The following is a 19948-nucleotide window of genomic DNA, read 5'->3' as shown; positions in this document are numbered from 1 at the left end:
CAGAACTCTCAGAGCGGGTTAGATTAGACAACTCTCGTCTAGCCAATCTGACTGGAAGAGACCTTTCTAACCCTCCTCATTCAGCTCCCTCTCCTCACCTAGGCCCCTCAGTTCCTTCCCCAATATCCCCCTCTCCTCTACTCCTCACCCTTCCTCCATCCTCCTCCCCCTTGCCATCCTCCGATCCAATGTACATCCCCTCCGATCATCTTCTGCCTGATCAACCCCCAGCCCAAGAACTCTCTTTCCAGCACCCTAATGATCCCTTCCTCCAAAAACTCCCACCCCAAATCCCAATTAAACCTAGCTCCCAACCAAAGAAAAAAGGGAAGCGATCTGGGAGGACCCGGAAAATTGTCCCATGATTAACGGCCTTATCTGGAACATTAGGGGGGCCAAAAATAGTCCTTCCAGGAGAAGACTGAAAGCTTTATCCAAGCTCCACAAGCTCAATTTTATTGTTCTTCTAGAGCCATTCTTAAACGAAATAGAGATTCATAAAGTTGCAGAGCTGCTACACTTCACCAACTCTATGACAAACCTCAACGAAGCATCCAAAATTTGGATTCTATGGGATGGCTCCCTCTCAATGAGTCGGGTTTCTTCTAATAACCAAGCGCTGTCAGTCGAGATTACTCACTTGCAATCTGGTTCAGAAGCCTTTATGACCCTTATTTATGCTAGCTGTTCCAAAGTAGAAAGGAGAAATCTTTGGAGTTACCTCTGGGAATGCAGCCGATCCTTTTCTAAAGCTTGGGCTGTTGGGGGGGACTTCAATGCCCTGTTATCTCCTGAAGAGAAATTAGGAGGAAGGCCTCCAGATCCCGCTTCATGCCGCGAGTTCCAATCAGCCATAGATGGCGCAGGCCTCATTGATGCTGGGTACATCGGCAGCAAGTTCACCAGGTATGGCATCTGTAGGAATGGCTAGAGATCTTGGACCAGATTAGACAGGGTTCTCACAAACTCTCAGTGGCTAAGCTCTCTCCCCTCCACTTCCATCTCCCATCTCTCCCGCACTTGCTCAGATCATTGCCCCCTCCTTTTAAACATCCACCCCTCCTTAACCCCCCAAATAAAACCATTCAAATTCCAAGCTATGTGGTCCAAACACCCCCAATTTCAATCCATTGTGAAGACTGCCTGGTCAATTGAAGCCCTTGGTAATCCTCTTGAAACCCTTTACACCAAACTGAAAAACACGAAAAATGCTCTGAAAACCTGGAATAGAGAGATATACGGCAATGTTTTCCAAAATGTCAGATCCAATGAAGACAGGGTCCTCAAAGCCGAGCTGGACCACCAATCTAACCCAAATTCCACCACATCGGAAAGTTTGTCAGAAGCCATAGACAGGTTGAATGAAACCATTCTCCATGAGGAAATCTTCCTAAGACAGAAAACCAAGGAGAAGTGGTTAAAAGAAGGAGACAAAAACAATAAATTCTTCCATGCTGCTATGCACCACCAAAGGAAACTGGGAGGGATCACCAAAATAAGACACAACGGGAACTGAATCACAGATAAGGGAATGATCAAAGACTTGGCTTCCTCCTACTTTGAGAAAGCATTAGCTGAGGAGGGGAAAAGGTCTCACCACGGCCTGCTAAATCACATCCCTAAGTTGCTTTCTCCTGCAGACAATCATATGCTTCTAACAGCCCCATCGGAGGAGGAAATCAAAGAAGCCATTTTCAGCAGCCCTCTGGAAAGCGCCCCTGGGCCAGATGGGTTCGGAGGTTCCTTCTACTCTTCTTGTTGGGACTTGATCAAATCTGACCTCCTTCTAGCTGCAACTGCATTCTTCGAAGGTAGTAACCTCTCCAGGCACTACTCTTCCACATTCCTAGCTTTGATCCCCAAAAATGAAAACCCTCTCACATTCTCTGAATTCAGACCCATCAGCCTGTGCAACTTTTGCTACAAAATCCTTTCGAAGGTCATGGTCTCAAGGCTTGCAAGGGTCTTGCCTAAAATGATCTCCCAAGAGCAAGGCGCTTTCGTTAAAGGCAGGTCCATCTCCGACAATATAGCCATCGCCCAGGAGATGATTGTCGGTCTCAACAAGAAGGTCAGAGGAGGCAATGTGATCCTCAAAATTGACATGGCAAAAGCGTTCGACAGATTAAACTGGCAATTCTTGCTGGATGTGCTAGAAAGGTTTGGCTTCTCCTTGGAATGGAGGAATTTGATCATGCAATGCACCCAAAGAAGCTGGTTTTCAATAGTTTTAAACGGAGAACCCAACGGGTTCTTTCAATCCTCTCGTGGCCTTCGCCAAGGAGACCCCCTCTCTCCCTGCCTCTTCATTCTCGCGGAAGAAGTTCTAAGCAGGGGTCTGGCTGCCCTTTTCAGAGAAGGTGGAGCATCCTACTTCCTTAGAATGAGAGGATGTATCCCCATCACCCACTGTCTCTTCGCTGACGACACGATTATCTTTTCGAACGGGAGCAAATCCAGCCTAAAGAGCATCATGTCCTTTCTTTCCTCATACGAGCTGATTTCGGGTCAGAAAATCAATAAATCTAAGAGCCGCTTTGCCGTCTCAGCAAAGACCTCTCTCAGCAGGAAGAGGATCATAGCCAATTCTACAGGTTTCACCAACAAAACACCTCCCATCACCTACCTTGGTGTCCCACTTTATGCCGGCCGGTTGAAAACTTGCTTCTTCGACGATCTAATTAGAAAAACTAGATCCAAAATTGAAGGATGGAAGGGTAAGTTACTCTCTCAAGCTGGAAGACTTGTTCTAATCAACCATGTTCTCTCCAGTACTCCCATCTTCCTCATGTCAGCCATCACTCTGCCTAAAGCTATCCAGCACAAAATTGACAGAATTATGTCAGATTTCTGGTGGGGCAGTGGAGACCATGGGCCTAAAACTCACTGGGTCTCCTGGCACCGCATTTCTAAGCCCAAAGCTGAGGGCGGCTTAGCCACTAAATCCATCGCAGATCTATGTACAACATTCAGAATCAAGGCTCTTCATCAAATCCATGCCAATTCCTCCCTTTGGAGCTCTTTAATGCGATCCATCTACTGCAACAACCAACACCTAAACCTTATAAATCCTTCCCAGGGCTGCTCTAAAATGTGGAGGGAAATTCTTTCCGTCAGAGACATATGGATTGCTAATGCCAGGTTGGTGGTTGGTCAAGGGACCATCGCGTTCTGGACTGACCTCTGGATTGGCAGCGCCCCTCTTCATACTGTTAGCCCAAGGGTTCAACAAGTACTCCTATTGAACTGTTTTGATGATTAACAAACTAAATTTGTTTTAAAGGTTTTATACACTAATGATTTCCATTGGCAAAGTTATAATGTTCACAGTGTACCATCCTCAAGAGTGCATGACAAGGTTGAACTCAAGGTTGAACTCGAGGTTGAACTCAAGCACAAGAATGGCAAATCAACTCAAGCATCAATGGAGTTGAGTGAAGACATGTCAAAGCCTCTACAAGGTGCCAACAAGATTGAAGACCAAGTAAATTTAGAATGTAAATGGTCCTCAATGTTTAGTCTAGGTCTATGGCACAAAGGAGAGTTAAAATCAACCTAGATAGAATTTATTGGGTTTGTGAATGTTCATAGTGGTGTCTCAACATTGTTGGACCCTCATGACACTCCATTTATCTTGAAAAATCAAAGTTCCAAAAGCCCAAACAAAATCAGCAAAAATATAAGGAAAATCTGCTGGCCGTAGGCTTCTCGGAACTCCGAGAATATTCTCGGAGCTCCGAGAATTGTTCCAGGTTCAAAAAAATAGCCGCTCGGAGCTCCGAGCCCGGAGTCCGAGACGACCGTTGGGGTGCGAAAATTTTGTGTTTTTTGTCCCCTCTATTTATATGAACCTAGGGTCTCTTGGGTTTTTTACCTAAGGACATTACAAAGATTTCAAGAGCACAAAAAGTCATTTGTTCTCCTTCTCTTGAAGATCTTCACTCTCCATCTCTCTCTCTTGTGCCATTTACCTTAGATTATTCTTGAGAGACCTTAGGACCTTCATTTGTTCAATCTTGTTCTTGTGAGAGTGAGTGAGCTTTACCTTAAATTAGCCTATCTAGAGGCAAGCAAGCTTTTTCATTTCATCTTCTTTGTATTTGGCACAAAGGGCGCCGTAGAAGACCCTTGGAGCGTGGAGCTCGATTTGTACAAGGCGGAAGGAACGCCGTATTTAAGTTCCTTGGAGAAGATAGTGGAATCCTCAAGGAAAGTAACTTGAGAAGAGTGGAGTAGGTCTTGAGCTAAGACCGAACCACTATAAAAATCTTTGTGTCAAAGCTTCTTTGCCTCTTCTCCTCTTCTTGTGTGGTAATTTTTCACTATTGCTTTGAATACTATTTTGGATTTCCTATTCAATCTAAAACTAGTGCAATCTAAGTTTTCAAAAATCTTAAAATTAGAAAAGAAACCCAATTCACCCCCTCTTGGGTTGCTAAGTGGAATTTCACTTGGTATCAGAGCATAGGCTCTTACATAGGAATTCTCTTTGAAAACCTACAAGGGAAAGATTCAAATGGCAACCTTTTCTCATAGCAATGATGGGCAATCCACCACTAGACCTCCCTTCTTCAATGGCTCAAACTATCCATATTGGAAAGCTAGAATGAGAGTGTTTTTAAAATCTTTGGATTTTGATGTTTGGAGAAGTATCCAAAATGGATATAATGAACCTAGTGTTGATATGGAACTATGGGATGAAAATGAAAGAAGAGAATCCACTATCAATGCAAAAGCAATGAATGCCTTGATTTGTGCCTTATCTCCCGAGGAGTTCAATCGAGTTTCTACTCTTGAAACCGCTAAGGAGATTTGGGATATGCTAGAGATAGCTCATGAAGGGACAAATCAAGTGAAAGAGTCCAAGATGAATCTTCTCTTTAGAGAGTATGAGCTATTCATGATGGACCCACATGAAACCATTGCCGAAATGCATACTAGGTTCACAAACTTAACAAATGGGTTGAGATCCTTAGGTAAACAATTGTCTAGCAAGGACTTAGTTACCAGAATACTTAGGTCTTTACCTAAAGATTGGGATCCCAAGGTCACCGCCATTGAAGAAGCAAAAGACGTATCAAAAATGGGCTTAGAAGACTTAATAGGTTCCTTAATAACTTATGAAATGATTTTAAAAGGAAGAGGAACCTTAAACAAACAAAAGGAAGATACAAAAAGGAAAGGAATAGCTTTCAAACCAAGAGTTGAGAGTGAAAAGGAAGAGAGTGAAGAAGACACACAAGATGATCTTGCTCTCTTCACCAAGAGATTCAAGAAATTTCTCAAATTCAAGAAAGGAGGCAACTCTAGCCAAGGAAGAAATAGGCCCTCAAACAAAGAGGAGATGAGATGCTATAAGTGCAACAAGGTTGGTCATATACGGCCAAATTGCCCACTCATCAACAACAATGACAAGGATAGGAAGAATAGAAGACATGGCAAAAAGGCTTTGTGTGCGGCGGCTTGGGATGAAGGGAGTGCTTCATCCGGAAATGAATCCAACGGAAAGGATGAAGATGACCTTTGCTTCATGGGACTCGCCGATGTAACACAAGATATCTCCTTATCCGAGGTAAATGATGTTGATGATATGTCTCATGAATTCTCTAATGATGAACTAATTTTTGCTTGTGAAAAACTTCATGAAAATTTGGATTTACAACTCGCCAAAAACAAAACAATGAAAAAGTCCTTACAAAATATCACTAGGGATTTTGGATTCTTGAAAAAGGAATTCGATTTGCAAACCAATACAAGTGAAAAATTGATTTTGGAAAACAAAGCTTTGAATGAAGAAGTAGACAAATTAATCTTTGAAAACAAAAGCTTAAAAGAAGAAAATGAGAAACTTATTTTGAAATGCAAAGAACTTGATTAAACATTTAAAAAATTCTCATGTGGCAAAAATAAACTAGATGAAATTCTTGAAAATAAGCTTGTCTCTCTAGAAAAAAATGGTCTTGGTTACCAACCCTTTTCTAAAGGAAAAGCCTCATTCAAAAATAAAGCTATAGGAAATTTCTCCTACATCCATGCTAACACTAGTGCCTTTATTCCCACTTGTCACTATTGTGGTAGAATAGGACACTTAAGGTTTGCATGCAATGTTAAGAAATCAAAAGCAACAAAATTTATGTGGGTTAAAAAGAATGAGCTTTATGATGTTGCTAACCTTGAAGGACCCAAGAAAAATTGGGTACCTAAAACTTCAACATGAGCTTTGATTCTTGTAGGTGTGCTTGAAAGGAAAACCCTCAAAGGACAAGTGGTTTTTGGATAGCGGTTGCTCAAGGCACATGACGGGAGATGTAAGCAAGTTCGCCTTTGTCACCATGAGTCATCAAGGAAATGTCACCTTTGGGGATGATACAAGAAGCAAAATCCTCTGTGAAGGTACCATTAAAATTAAGGACATTAAGGTTGAACATGTTTTGCTCGTTGACGGTCTTTCATTTAATTTGATAAGCATTAGTCAACTATGTGATCTTGGTCACAAAGTTCTTTTTGAAAAAGATAGATGTAAAATTTTGAATTCCAAGAATAATGAAGTTGAATTTGTTGCATATAGAGATGGCAATATGTATTCATTAGCATTAGAAGACCTTGAAAATCAAAACATCCAATGTCTCTCCGCCATGGATGATAACCCTTGGTTATGGCATAGGAGACTTGGTCATGCTCATATGGATTTAATTTCAAGATTATCTTCTAAGAATCTTGTGAGAGAGTTACCTAAACTCAAATACATTAGAGATAAAGTTTGTAGTGCTTGCATTCATGGAAAACATGCTAAAAACTCTTTTAAACCCATAAGTGTATTATCTACCTCTTGTCCACTCCAACTCCTTCACATGGACCTATTTGGTCCCATGAAGACTAGTAGTAGAGGAGGAAGTAGATATGTATATGTGATTGTTGATAACTACTCTAGATTCACTTGGGTGTTATTCTTAACTAGTAAAGATGAAACCTTCAAGAAATTTGTCAACTTGTGCAAGCGAATTCAAAATGAACAAGGGGTTTTCATAAATGAAATTAGAAGTGATCATGGAACCGAGTTTGAGAACTTTGAGTTTGATACCTTTTGCAATGAAAATGGAATCAAGCACAATTTCTCGGCTCCAAGAACTCTCCAACAAAATGGGGTAGTTGAAAGGAAAAATAGATCTATTATTGAAATGGCTAGAACCATGTTAAATGAGCACAATGTTCCAAGAAACTTTTGGGCGGAAGCCGTTCACTCGGCTTGCTATATTTTAAATAGAGTGCTCATTAGACCTCACCTTAACAAAACACCTTATGAACTATGGAGTGGAACACCCCCCAAAGTTAGCTATTTCAAAGTTTTTGGCTGTAAATGTTTTATATTAAACATGAAAGACACCTTGCATAAGTTTGATTCAAAATCCGATGAAGGTATCTTCTTAGGCTATTCAACCCATAGTAAAGCTTATAGAGTCTATAACAAAAGAACTCAAATTGTGGAAGAATCCGTGCATGTTAAATTTGACGAGTCATTTGAACCTCCTAATGTCATTAATGAAGATGATGATGGTGTCAATCTTCTAGAGCCTCTTAGTCAAGTAGAGTCCATTGTCCAACCCTTAGAAAATCTTAATTTAGAAGGTCAACCTATAGAAGAACTTGAAGTAGAAAGTCTTCCTAAACATAGTAGAATCATGTCTAGTCACCCCTCTACTCAAATCATAGGTGAAACCTCACAAGGAGTTAAGACAAGATCTCACTATAAGAATGTTTGTGCCAACATGGCCTTTATTTCCCAAATAGAACCCAAGTCCATAAAAGAAGCTGAAAAGGATGAATTTTGGATGATTGCTATGAATGAGGAACTAAACCAATTTGAGAGAAACCAAGTATGGAGGTTAGTTCCTAGGCCTAGTGATCACCCGGTTATTGGGACTAAATGGGTGTTTAGAAACAAACTCGATGAGCATGGAGATATTCAAAGGAATAAAGCTAGATTGGTAGCCCAAGGTTACAACCAAGAGGAAGGTATCGATTATGATGAGACCTTTGCTCCGGTTGCTAGATTGGAAGCCATAAGGATGCTACTTGCATTTGCATCCCATAAAAACTTTAAGTTGTATCAAATGGATGTGAAGAGTGCATTCCTAAATGGGTATATTATGGAGGAAGTTTATGTTGAACAACCTCCCGGTTTTGAGGATTTCAAATACCCTAATCACGTATATAGGTTGGACAAAGCCTTGTATGGTCTAAAGCAAGCTCCTAGAGCTTGGTATGAGAGGCTTAGCTCCTTCCTATTAGAGAGTGGCTTTCAAATGGGCACGGTTGACAAAACCTTGTTCATTAAAAGAAAAGGAAAAGATATGCTTATTGTTCAAGTCTATGTAGATGATACAATATTTGGTGCTACCAATGATAAGATGTGTGAAGAATTCGCACAATCCATGCAAAAAGAGTTTGAGATGAGTATGATGGGAGAGCTTACCTATTTCCTAGGACTTCAAATCAAACAATGTAAAAATGGAATTTTCATCAACCAAGAGAAGTATACTAAGGAACTCCTTAAGAAATTTGGCATGGATAGCTCCCAAATCAAGCCAACCCCTGTGAGCACTTCCACCAAATTAGAAAAAGATGAAAGTGGGAAACCGGTTGATGAGAAAAAGTTTAGAGGAATGATAGGTAGTCTATTATATTTGACCGCTAGTCAGCCCGATATAATGTTTAGTGTGTGCATTTGTGCTAGGTTTCAATCTGGTCCTAAAGAGTCTCACTTGAGTGCCGTTAAGAGGATATTCAAATATCTCAAAAGGAACTCCTTCTTTAGGATTATGGTATGAACGATCGAATGAATTCAACCTAGTAGGATTTTCGGATGCCGACTTTGCCGGTTGTAGAATTGATAGAAAAAGCACAAGTGGCACTTGTCAATTTCTAGGAAGGTCTCTAGTGTCCTGGTTTAGCAAAAAACAAAACTCGGTAGCCTTGTCTACAACCGAAGGAGAATACATTGCGGCCGGCACGTGTTGTGCACAAATCCTATGGATGAAGAACACTCTCATGGACTATAATCTTACATTTAGTAATGTTCCAATCCATTGTGATAATACAAGCGCCATCAACTTGACAAAAAATCCAATTCAACATTCTAGGACTAAGCACATAGAGGTAAGGCATCATTTCTTAAGAGATCATTCTCAAAAAGGGGATATTGAAATTAAGTACATCCACACCAATGAACAATTGGCGGATATCTTCACAAAACCCCTTAATGAGGATCGATTTTGTGACCTTAGGAGTGGACTCAACATTTGGAGTCTAGATCAAATGAAAGAGTTTGCACATGAAGCATGAATAGAAGACATAATTATCTTTGTATATATATATCTCATATTTTGATTGTGACTACATGGTTTTTGATGATCCAACCCTAATGATGAACACATTTATGTGTGAATAGTAGTGGTAGAAAGCATGCATATTTTATGTTTAAAAGCGGTGCTACTAAGGTATTTTGTGTATTTTTTGTGTTTCAGGGATATTTCAAGAATTCCGAGGAACATAAGCTATGGAGATCAAAAATCAAAGGAAAGCAACCAATTTCCAAGATAGTCAGAAATTTCAAGATACTTTGTTGGCCGAGTTTAAGATGCTTTAGTTGGGGTGAATTTAACGATTTTGATTATATTATTGGAGTTATTTAAAGGGCGCCAACAAGTAACATTGCAGCCTAACAATTGGATGATTGAGATAAACCCATAAAAGGATTTAAGGGGTGCAATCAACATTTATGTTATGGCCTAGTTAAATGGATAGCCCTGATTAGATTATGCATTTAATTTCGATGAAGCGGTCAATTGCATTATGTTCCAACAAAATGAACGGTTTAGATCAGCCCATGGAAACGAATTGGTGACCCCACTAATGGAAATAATATTTTGGGATGCAACCTTTGTGGGCTCATCAAGTGAACGGTTGGATCATCTCATGTATTCTAGTGCAAAACAAGTTTTTGGGCCACGTGTACTAATGTATGCATGCAAAAGATGATAAAAAGAAAGAGATATACATGCATGTAAAGATGACAGCAAGAAGTGTTAAAAATAGAAGCTTGAATTCTGAAGCAATAGAAAGTGGGGCCCACTCTATGTCGTGCACGTTTTCTTACAAAAAAGAAATTGCATGTTCGGTGGAAACTTTAGCAGGGGTACTCCCTCTCTCCTCCACTTTCTAATTTGTTTCTTTCTTTCCTAACATAGAGGGAAGAGATATTTTAATAGGGCTGATATGATTTGCTAGTAGCAAAAGAGAGGCAAACAGACATGTGGGGCTGCTGTTGTTCTTTTCTATTCAACTTTGGGATAGCACATGGTAAGTCATAACTAGACAAGGAAAAGGGAGCCATGCAAATTGCCATGCAATGACCGAATTGCCAGGTATGAGATTCCAAATTGAGAAAATTGTTTATTTTCAATGGGCTGAATTGGAAAGCATCATGAGTTGTTAAAAATAAGATATTTTAAGTATGGGAGGTCTTGGGTATCAATTGGAAGTGGGACCACATCCATTAACGTCCAGCAATGTTTTGGTGATAATAGAAAGAAAAATTCATACACCTATTACACTATTGTTCTGCATGATTATAAAAGGAATGCAAGCCATGCAACAATGGTGGGACCCACTTGGACTTGCATATACGTGCAAAAGTTTGTACAGCCGACACTCTCTTTCCATTCAAATGAATGCAGCGGGCCATCACTTGCTATCCAAATACACCAAGTTGAAGCTTCCATTCCTAAAAGTCAGCCCTTTCTTTTGGATATTTCTTTTAATGCAAGGTAAGAAAAGAAGAGAATAATATATTATTGGAATAAAAAGCAAGAGTAATTGGAAAGTTGTCATGATAGAAACTTACCATTGGAAACAAAAAAAAAAAAAACAAAGGGTCGGCCAATATATACTCTCTCCCATCTCATTCTCTAGGGTGGATAGACACGACTCTCTCTTTAATCCCTTGCATTTTTTTTCTCTTGAATTTTTTTCGTCTCATTCCTCTCCCTATGCCCTCTTGTTTCTCAAGTTCTCTTGCTCTCCCATGTTCTACTCTCTCTTATTTTTTCTTGCCCTCTTTTCAAGCTCTTTTTCTTTTCTTTCTCTCAATCAAGGAACGATCCAACCGTCCGAGATCCTAGTCCAAGGCAATACCAAGGCTTGAAGGAGGGCGATCAAGGATTCAACCATTGTTCGGAGGAGAAAAAGACTAAGTTTACTTTACTTGTGTTCTTTATTTTCAAGTTCAATTCCAAGTTATAATTCGATGTACTTTTGTTTTGAAGTTTAATATTAAAGAGAGTACTTGTGTTATTTTTCTTTTTAAAGTTCTTATATGGCACTTCTTCCCTTCTCTATCCCCTTTATTTTTGTTTCTTTAGCCTTCTCCATGAGTAGCTAAACCCACTATACTTAGGGTTTAGATGAAGCCATGGGGAAGGAGAATGAGAAGTAATTAAAACCATTGGCTTATATAACAACTTATGTAAGGATTTGTATTTGTTGGATCCCAATCACGTATGCCACTGGCTTTCCCCAGTCGTATAAGTGATTGCCGATAAATAAATATAATTTCTTATATAATATCTTTAAATTGAGTAGTATATTTGATAAAACACTCATGGGCAATGACATCAATAGATCTTATTCCCCATAGACTAAATTTATCAAATACACTGTCCAATACAGAAATTGGTTTGATTAATAATATAATTCCAAACCCATGGTGGATTCTAACCCTAAGTAATCTTTTACATTGAATTAAGATTTTTACACTATTCCAAATTACTTTCGCAATTTTTCAATTAACTTAGGCCTTTAGAATTTTAGTTTTCTAATTAGATTAGATAAGTAGTTAATCAAGATCATTAGAATTTTGGTACACTTTGCCTAAATTAAGATTTCCAAATCAAGATCGTAGTTGAATTTGATTCTTAGATTGAATAGAATATAAGCTTATATATAGTGTTGGCTCCGAGGTCTAAGTCCACGGAAATCCTGAGTCAATTCCAGGCAACATTATATCATAGCTAGTATTCTAATCGGTATAAGAATAGGATTGACAACTAGATTTCTCTTCCTTGAGTTCGACCCGTATTTACACGATCCGTGCACTTGCGGTTATTTAATATTTCAAACAAGTTTTTGGCGCCGCTGCCGGGGAAGAGAGTTGCATTAGAATCTTAATTGTTCGAAGTGTTAGATTAGTAGTTATTTTTATTTTAGTTATATTTTTTTGGTTTCTTGGCTATCCATCTCTCTTACTTGGTTTTCCTGTGTTTATGAGTGAAGGTTGGGTGTGGAACTCGGCCAATCGACTAGAAAGAGCAAACCGGTTAGAGACGGAGGAAGACATCGAACCAAATCCAAATCAAGTAGCCATGGCGGAAGAGCAAGAGCCGCCAAAGAGTTTACGCGATCGCTTCTATCCGGACCGAACCGCGCAACCTTCTTGCATTAGATTGCCGGTTGCACAGGGCAATAATTTTGAGCTAAAATCGCAATTTATTTCTTTGCTTCCTCGTTTTCATGGCCTCCCTTCGGAGGATGCTTATTTATTTTTGCGTGAGTTTGAAGATGTATGTGCTTTGATTAAGTTGCAACAACTTACCGATGATGCGGTAAAGTTGCGGTTTATTACGTTTTCACTCAAGGATGGAGCCAAAAAGTGGCTCTATGGCTTACCAACGAACTCCATCACCACTTGGGAGGAGTTCGCCGTCGCTTTCCTAAAAAAGTTTTTTCCATTACATAAAACTAATAAGCTTAGGAACGATATTTTACAATTCAAACAAAAGCCATTAGAGTCATTTTCTAAGTTTATGGAGAGGTTGAAAGACCTACTCCAAGAGTGTCCTCACCATGGAATTGATTTGTGGCACTTATGCCAAATTGTTTATGAGGGCATAGATTACCAAACAAAGCAACTTCTTGAATCCATGTGTCCTAACGGTTTTACATCTTTCACGGATGAGGCCGCGGCATGGAACTTCTTACTTGATTTGGCAGAAAAAACAAGAGAGTGGGAATCCACTCAAGACGGTGAGAGAGCCACTTCAAGTAAGGGATTTCTAATAGAGGGTGCCGTGGCAAAAGAGGCCCATCTTGATAGCCTAATCAAAAGGCTAGAAGCAATAGTTGTCAAAGGACCTTCACAGGTCCATCAAATTGAACATAGTGTTCCTATGTGCAATTGGTGTCAAGCCACAGACCATGTCATGGAAGAGTGCCCAACTCTTGCTAAATTTGGTAATTCTAATGAAAATGCAAGTGCCATGTTTTTAAATAATCCATATAGTAGCACTTATAATCCGGGATGGAGGAATCATCCTAACTTTTCTTGGAATCAAGGGAATTATCAAGGAGGGCCATCAAATTTCCAAGGTCAAGGCCAATTTGTCCAACCTAGGCCCACCTTCCCTTCTATGCATGTTCGCCCACCCCTAACCACACCTCCACCTTTTCAAAACCCAATTTTAAATAATGCTTCAAATCAGCAACCACCGGGTTTTCAAAAACAAGGGGAGTCGGCACGCATAGCTTCCTTAGAAAAGAGCATAGAACTTCTCACTAGCACTTTCATGACAAGCCAACACAATATGGAGAAGCAAATCTCCCAACTTGCCATGGCTTTGCATGAAAGGGAAAAGGGGAAGATGCCAAGTCAACCCATTCCTAATCCAAGGAACGTGAATATGAATGTGAATCAACAGGTACCGCAAAATCAGTTGAATGTCATTCAACCAATTCTGCCGCTGCAAGAGCCCTCCAATGAATGTAATGTCGTATATGCTTTAAGGAGTGGTAAAGATTACCACAATGAGGAGGTCAGATCTGAACCTTCTATAGATCCACAAGATACATCCAAAGAGGTAAGAAAAGACTCCCCTCCAACAGGGTCGATTGTGGAACCCAAACAGGTAAGTGAAGAGCAGGCAGTTTCTCCACCTGAAAAGGAGTATGTGCCTAAAGCTCCTTTTCCAAGGAGACTTGCTAATAATAAAAAGGTGGATGCCATGGATAAAATATTAAATGTGTTTAAGCAAGTACAAATTAACATTCCTTTATTAGATGCGATTTCCCAAGTCCCTACTTATGCCAAAGTGTTGAAAGATTTGTGCACACAAAAGCGCACAACTAATGTGCCCAAGAAGGCTTTCTTGGCCGCAAATATAAGTTCCATTTTATCTCAACAGATGGTGGCTAAGTATAAGGACCCGGGATGTCCCACTATTTCTTGCACTATTGGTAACACTAAAATTGAGCATGCTCTTTTAGATTTGGGTGCTAGTGTGAACCTCTTGCCATTTTCTGTATATATGCAATTAGGACTAGGAGACCTCAAACCAACCACCGTCACTCTCCAATTGGCGGATAGATCCATAAAGACACCTAAAGGGATGGTTGAGGATGTTTTAATTAAAGTAGGAGATTTTCTTTTTCCCGTCGATTTTATCGTGTTAGATACGGAACCTGTTGCTAATATCAAGGATCAAATCCCTATCATTCTTGGGAGGCCTTTCCTTGCTACTAGCAATGCTCTCATTAACTGTAGAAATGGCCTAATGAAACTCTCCTTTGGTAATACTTCAGTAGATTTCAATGTGTTTCGCTTAGGTAAGCAACCCAATTTTCATGAAGATATTAATATGTTGCATGCCTTTCCTGAAGATGTTATGACTAATTTTGACATCAATTTTGATGCAGGTTTTCAAGAATGCTTGGATGCACTAGGAGATGATGAAGGATATGATTTCTTTTCCAAAGCTTTTGCTATTCAAGACGTAGAGCCCGTGGGACCATTAGCCACATCGCTTCCAAAGCCTTCCATTGAAGAGGCCCCACAGCTAGACTTGAAGCCACTCCCTTCTTCTTTACGTTATGCTTTTCTTGGTGATAATTGTACTTTGCCTGTAATAATTGCTGCGGATCTAACCTCCACTCAAGAGGAGGAACTCATTAAATTGCTAAAAGATAACAAGGAAGCCATAGGGTGGACAATGGCCGACATCAAAGGAATTAGCCCTTCGATTGTGCAACACCACATCAACCTCATTGAGGGTTCCAAACCTTCAAGGGAACCTCAAAGAAGGGCTAATCCTGTGATGAAGGAAGCCATCCAAAAAGAAATTTTAAAATGGTTAGATAACGGGATCATATATCCCATATCGGATAGCCAATGGGTGAGTCCCGTTCAAGTAGTGCCTAAAAAGTCGGGAGTCACAGTTATACAATCCGCCACCAATGAACTCATTCCTACTCGTATTCAAACGGGGTGGCGGGTTTGTATTGACTACCGAAAGCTTAATACCGCTACTTGGAAGGATCACTTTCCTTTGCCTTTTATTGATCAAATGTTAGAAAGGTTAGCGGGTCGTGAGTATTATTGCTTTCTTGATGGATATTCCGGTTATAACCAAATTCCCATAGCTCCTGAAGATCAAGAGAAAACGACATTCACATGCCCCTTTGGAACATTTGCTTATAGACGCATGCCTTTTGGGTTATGCAATGCACCGGCAACTTTCCAAAGATGCATGATGAGTATCTTTTCTGACATGGTGGAGACCTTTTTGGAGGTTTTTATGGATGATTTTTCTATTCATGGCTCCACCTATGCTGAATGTTTACATCACTTAAAATTGCTCTTAGAAAGGAGTAGAGAAAAGAACCTTGTCCTCAATTGGGAAAAGTGTCATTTTATGGTAAAAGAGGGCATCAATCTAGGACATGTGATTTCTAAAGAGGGAATTAAGGTTGATAGAGCCAAGGTGGATCTCATTGTCCATCTTCCACCGCCCAAAAGTGTGAAGGATATTTGATCATTTTTAGGCCATGCGGGCTTTTACCGGCGTTTTATAAAAGATTTTTCTAAAAATGCTAGGCCTCTAACCAACTTGTTAGCAAAAGATCAAAAATTTGAGTTTTCCAAAGAGTGCTTCGATTCTTTTGAGTGTTTAAAAAATGAGTTAACTACGGCTCCCATCATTCAAGCACCAAATTGGGCCGAACCGTTTGAAATTATGTGTGATGCTTCTGACTTTGCCATAGGAGCCGTTTTGGGCCAAAGATTCAATAAATTACCGCATGTCATCTATTATGCAAGTAGGACTCTCAATGATGCACAACTCAACTACACCAGTACGGAAAAAGAATTTCTAGCGGTTGTGTTTGCATTAGAAAAATTTAGGTCCTACTTGATTGGATCGCATGTGATAATTTATACCGACCATTCGGCAATCAAGTATCTCGTTGGAAAGAAGGATGCTAAAGCTCGCCTCATTCGGTGGGTTTTACTTCTTCAGGAGTTTGATTTGGAGATTAGAGATAAAAAGGGTACGGAAAACTTGGTTGCCGATCACTTGTCTAGACTTCCTAATGCAAAGAATGACGAAGGTCCAATTAATGAAAACTTCCCTGATGAGCAATTATTTGCTATTTCTAGTGAGCCATGGTATGCAGATATTGTGAATTACTTGGTTACAGGTGCTACACCGGATCATTGGTCCAACCAAGACAAATACCGGTTTCACTCACAGGTAAAGTATTTCTTTTGGGATGATCCCTATTTGTTCAAAACTTGTTCGGATCAAATTGTCCGACGATGTGTGTCCGATCATGAGCACCAATCGATTCTATCTTTTTGCCATGATCAAGCCTGTGGTGGCCACTTTAGTGCAAAGAAAACTGCGCACAAAGTTTTACAATGTGGTTTCTATTGGCCTAGTCTTTTTAGGGATTCTTTTGATTTTTGTAAAGCTTGTAGGTCATGTCAATCCTTAGGAAGAGTTACTAAGCGAAATATGATGCCCCTCAACCCGATCTTAGTGGTAGAAATCTTCGATGTGTGGGGTATTGATTTTATGGGTCTGTTTCCCAATTCTTTTGGCAACTTGTATATTTTGTTAGGAGTAGATTATGTTTCAAAATGGATTGAAGCCATTGCTTGCAAATCCAATGACCACAAGGTGGTGGTCAAGTTTTTGAAAGAAAACATCCTCTCGCGCTTTGGTACTCCTCGTGCGATCATTAGTGATAGGGGTAAACACTTTTGTAATAGACCTTTTGAAGCTCTTGTGAAGAAATATGGTATTACTCATAAGTTGTCTACACCTTATCACCCACAAACGAGTGGCCAAGTGGAGGTTTCAAATAGGCAAATTAAGCAAATTTTGGAGAAGACAGTAAATCCAAACCGCAAAGATTGGTCCATTAGATTAGTGGATGCCTTGTGGGCTCATAGGACGGCATTCAAGACTGATCTTGGTCAGTCTCCTTACCGCCTTGTGTATGGCAAAGCTTGTCACCTCCCGGTTGAATTGGAACATAAAGCTTTTTGGGCTATTAAGAAACTAAACTTTGATTTGTCTTCTGCAGGTGTTCAAAGGTGATTACAACTTTCTGAATTGGAGGAGTTGCGCAATGAAGCGTACGAGAATGCAAAGATCTATAAAGAGAAGACAAAAGCTTTTCATGACAAACATATTTTGAGAAAATCGTTTCAAGAGGGCGAAAAAGTGCTCCTCTACAATTCAAGATTGCATATCTTTCCAGGTAAGTTAAGATCCCGTTGGGATGGACCATATGTGGTTAACAAAGTTTTCTCCCATGGTGCGGTCGAGGTTCTAAATCCCAGCAATGGTGAGATTTTTAAAGTTAATGGTCAACGTTTAAAGCCGTTCATTGAGTTGTCACAGCCGAATATGGAAGAAGTCATGGATCTCCATGAACCTTCCTATTCCAATTCTACTTAAGAAAATACGGTACGTACCCTCCTTTCTATTTTTAGTCCTCATATTTTTGTTTCTATTTTTAATGCCTTGAGGACAATGCATAAATCAAGTATGGGGGAGTAGCTTTTGGAAACTTTCTTTTCTAATCTTTTCTATAGTTAAAGTTAGAAATTTTCTTTTCCTTTTGTTTTTGGTAATTTTTCAAATTAGAAAGAACTTGGTATTTTTAAAAAGAAAGTTGTTTTCCTATTTTAAGAAAGAAAGTTAGTGGATATTTTAATTTTGGAATTTGAAAAATTAGAAAGAATACTTTCCTTTCTTAGTTTTGTTTGCTTTTGGAATCTTTCTTTTAAAAGGATTTGAATAAGAAATAGAAATAGAAACTTGCTTTTTATATGGTATGGATAAAAAGGAAAGAAAGGTTGAAAAAAAAAAGAAGAATGATTTTTAGAAAGTTTGCTTCTTGATTATAGTTTTGATTTGTAGCCTTTTTGACTTGAGCTATTAAGTCTGAAGGGTTTTTATGCCTAGTTCCTTAAAGCCAACTGGCTTGAGAGCAACTGACTGAAAACTACATACATGGGTTAATTAGAAAGCTTAATAAATCAAAGCATTGTACATAATCAAAGGTAAAACTTGAACTCATATGCATCAATGTCTATGATATATGCAAATCAAAGATTAGTCGGACACTGCTTAGTAGCCTGGGTGTCTGGTGCATGCCCTGCATGTCATTCACGCCAAAAGCAGTAGAGGATTACAAAAAAAAAGAATGAGTTCTATTCTTAGAAACTATGGGAAAAATTGAAAGAATGGTGGACCATATAAATTTGTAAGTTTTCTACGATGTTTCCGACTCAAATTTCTTTTATGGTACGATTACATTAGAGGCAAGTTTAAGGAAGCAAAGTAGGACAAATTCAAAAGAGGATTCCTTGATTAAAATATTTTTCTAATTTTTCCAACTTGGGATAGGATGCAAAGTTTAAGTATGGGGGTATTCTTGTTCTTCTATTTTGAGCAATTTATCAAAGAAAAAGGATTGAAATTTTTTTTGGCTTTACTCTATAGTGAGATTTGGAAAGAAAAGTTTATTTTTGGAATTTTGTGTGTATATTCACTGCAAACACTCACGAGACATAACTCGTCCACTAGGGTAACCTAGGGGTTTAAAGGCTTGTTGCATGTGCTAAGTGCAATCGTGATTCCTACGAAAGTGAGTTAGGGTTTTATTTTTGTTTATTTTCTTTTTGTTTGCTTGAGGACAAGCAAGGCTTAAGTATGGGGGAATTTGATGAACACATTTATGTGTGAATAGTAGTGGTAGAAAGCATGCATATTTTATGTTTAAAAGCGGTGCTACTAAGGTATTTTGTGTATTTTTTGTGTTTCAGGGATATTTCAAGAATTCCGAGGAACATAAGCTATGGAGATCAAAAATCAAAGGAAAGCAACCAATTTCCAAGATAGTCAGAAATTTCAAGATACTTTGTTGGGCGAGTTTAAGATGCTTTAGTTGGGGTGAATTTAACGATTTTGATTATATTATTGGAGTTATTTAAAGGGCGCCAACAAGTAACATTGCAGCCTAACAATTGGATGATTGAGATAAACCCATAAAAGGATTTAAGGGGTGCAATCAACATTTATGTTATGGCCTAGTTAAATGGATAGCCCTGATTAGATTATGCATTTAATTTAGATGAAGCGGTCAATTGCATTATGTTCCAACAAAATGAACGGTTTAGATCAGCCCATGGAAACGAATTGGTGACCCCACTAATGGAAATAATATTTTGGGATGTAACCTTTGTGGGCTCATCAAGTGAACGGTTGGATCATCTCATGTATTCTAGTGCAAAACAAGTTTTTGGGCCACGTGTACTAATGTATGCATGCAAAAGATGATAAAAAGAAAGAGATATACATGCATGTAAAGATGACAGCAAGAAGTGTTAAAAATAGAAGCTTGAATTCTGAAGCAATAGAAAGTGGGGCCCACTCTATGTCGTGCACGTTTTCTTACAAAAAAGAAATTGCATGTTCGGTGGAAACTTTAGCAGGGGTACTCCCTCTCTCCTCCACTTTCTAATTTGTTTCTTTCTTTCCTAACATAGAGGGAAGAGATATTTTAATAGGGCTGATATGATTTGCTAGTAGCAAAAGAGAGGCAAACA

At 39.2% G+C, this 19948-nt stretch overlaps 2 protein-coding genes across 2 annotated transcripts; both read left to right on the top strand.

Annotated features, from left to right (window-relative positions):
• The first annotated feature begins 361 nt into the window (after positions 1-361).
• On the top strand, positions 362-931 carry LOC143858851 (uncharacterized). The gene has a single exon (XM_077369561.1). The coding sequence runs from the start codon at positions 362-364 to the stop codon at positions 929-931; it is 570 nt and encodes a 189-aa protein (XP_077225676.1).
• Positions 932-1099: 168 nt separating this feature from the next.
• LOC143858850 (uncharacterized) lies at positions 1100-1516 on the top strand. The gene has a single exon (XM_077369560.1). The coding sequence runs from the start codon at positions 1100-1102 to the stop codon at positions 1514-1516; it is 417 nt and encodes a 138-aa protein (XP_077225675.1).
• Positions 1517-19948: the final 18432 nt, after the last annotated feature.

The sequence above is a fragment of the Tasmannia lanceolata genome, unplaced genomic scaffold, assembly GCF_043159265.1.
Source record: "Tasmannia lanceolata isolate RefF3 unplaced genomic scaffold, GAP_Taslan_0.1 ptg000026l, whole genome shotgun sequence".
Lineage (NCBI taxonomy): Eukaryota > Viridiplantae > Streptophyta > Magnoliopsida > Canellales > Winteraceae > Tasmannia > Tasmannia lanceolata.
The sequence above is the reverse complement of the archived record's forward strand: the minus strand, read 5'-3'. Positions and strand labels throughout refer to the sequence as shown.